General features: G+C 37.8%; 1 protein-coding gene across 1 annotated transcript in view; it reads left to right on the top strand.

The window, feature by feature from the left end:
- LOC106958251 (H-2 class I histocompatibility antigen, L-D alpha chain-like) overlaps positions 1-1,089 on the top strand; it is a 12,734-nt gene extending 11,645 nt beyond the window's left edge. The window contains exons 13-14 of the mRNA XM_015050047.1: positions 505-546; positions 801-1,089. Of these exons, the coding sequence (XP_014905533.1) occupies positions 505-546; positions 801-820 (62 nt within the window). The 3' untranslated portion in view covers positions 821-1,089. The remainder of the gene's footprint in view (positions 1-504; positions 547-800) is intronic.
- Positions 1,090-1,631: the final 542 nt, after the last annotated feature.

Genomic DNA, 1,631 nt, shown 5'->3' with positions numbered 1-1,631 from the left:
TTACCTAGTGTATCTAACAGAAAAAACACCTACGTGATGAAATGTACAGGGTACCCCAAACTTACCTCGCCCTCTAACTCCCACCACAAACCTTCACACAAAGAGAAACAAGTTATGCGTCAAGTAACAAAGCCAGATCCCAGCTCTCCCCAGCTGGGCTGCTTAAATAAGGCCTCCCTGGATGCTGATTGGCCCATGGTTGATGAGGATCAATCAGGGGAGATTGACATCAGCTTTCCCTAGTACCTGTGAAGAGACAAAGGGGGAGGGGAAAGAGAAACAAACAGCCTGGCAGGCATGTAACAGATCCATATTAAGTATTTACAGAAAATAACTGTACCAGCAAACCTTGATGAGAGAGAATTACTTCAGGAGTGCCCTTACACATATAATGATGAAGTTTGGTTTTGGGTATCTGTCCTAGCTTTGTAAGACAGAGAGATATGTGAAAGTTTTTAATCAAACCAGTAAAACCAGAATTTTATTCTGACTGCTTGTTTTCAGGCTCAGACGGATCTCTTGACACGAATGACTCTGGAGCTGGTTGTAAGTACTGCGCAATGCTGACAGGCATAGCATAACTTGTGCTGCATGAACTTTAATTTTTGAAAGAACAGAAAACCTTCCTGTCTTTTTTCATGGTGTAATCCAAAAGTAAAAGGGGAGTCTGTTGGTATTCATGCTTAAATGCAGTTCTGTTAGTTTGGTAGCTGAAAACCTAAAAAACTCAATCCATGTATTTATGTAAATCAGGGAAATTCACATTTACTGAACAAAGATTTATTATTTTGTCCCAACAGCCAAAGAATCCAGCGATTAAAGGCAGACTCCTCAGTCAAGTAATTCAGCGTTCAATGGAAAGTGATGATCATCTGAACCCTGGTTAGATGACTGCAAACGTCACTGCAGCCTGAATAACCAGTTTGGCGCATATTTTTAACCCATGACATGGAAACTTGGAGCACTTTTATTCTGTTGGTTTGCCTCTGAGGCTCTTTGTAGTTAGGGAAGCTGCAGTTCGATAGATTTTTCTTACGTGTGTTTAAAAAAACATGCTTTTTATTCTTTAAGCTGCTTTGTCATACAGGCCAATAATCATGCTGTTAATTTGATGCTTGAAATGTTTCTTGGATACCTTAGGAGGTGGATTTGTTGTTCAACTTCAGTTTAGCAGAGCGTCATTTCAGCAACTACCAAATTTCGAGTGGGCTGTTGCATTCAAATCTATAAGACTGTAGAGCTTTTCCTGTGAAAAACTTTCCTTAAAGCTGTAACAGCATTTTAAAAATGGGAAGCTTACTAAATTCCATATGTGTTACTCATTAGGAACTGTCTCAAAGTGAAAATGATGTTACAAAAATCAACTGAAACTTACAAAACACAAACCATTTCTTTTAAAAACTTAATGAATAAGATAAAATTATGAATTTAGATTAAAATGTTCTCTCAAGCTGACCAGCAAATGAAAATACATGCAAAATATTTGTTCATAATAATTCAAAATACCTGACTGAAGCCTCCAGAAAAAGTTTTAAGAGTAGTAGAATGGAGAAAGCAGACAAATCATGCCTAGACTTGAAATGATACCAGAACTTGTACTAGACAGTAGATTTTTCATTTGTCTCTAAGAC

The sequence above is a fragment of the Poecilia latipinna genome, unplaced genomic scaffold, assembly GCF_001443285.1.
Source record: "Poecilia latipinna isolate Pla-1442-1.1 unplaced genomic scaffold, P_latipinna-1.0 Scaffold973, whole genome shotgun sequence".
NCBI classification, from domain to species: Eukaryota; Metazoa; Chordata; class Actinopteri; order Cyprinodontiformes; family Poeciliidae; genus Poecilia; species Poecilia latipinna.
This window is presented reverse-complemented; position numbering and strand designations above follow the sequence as displayed.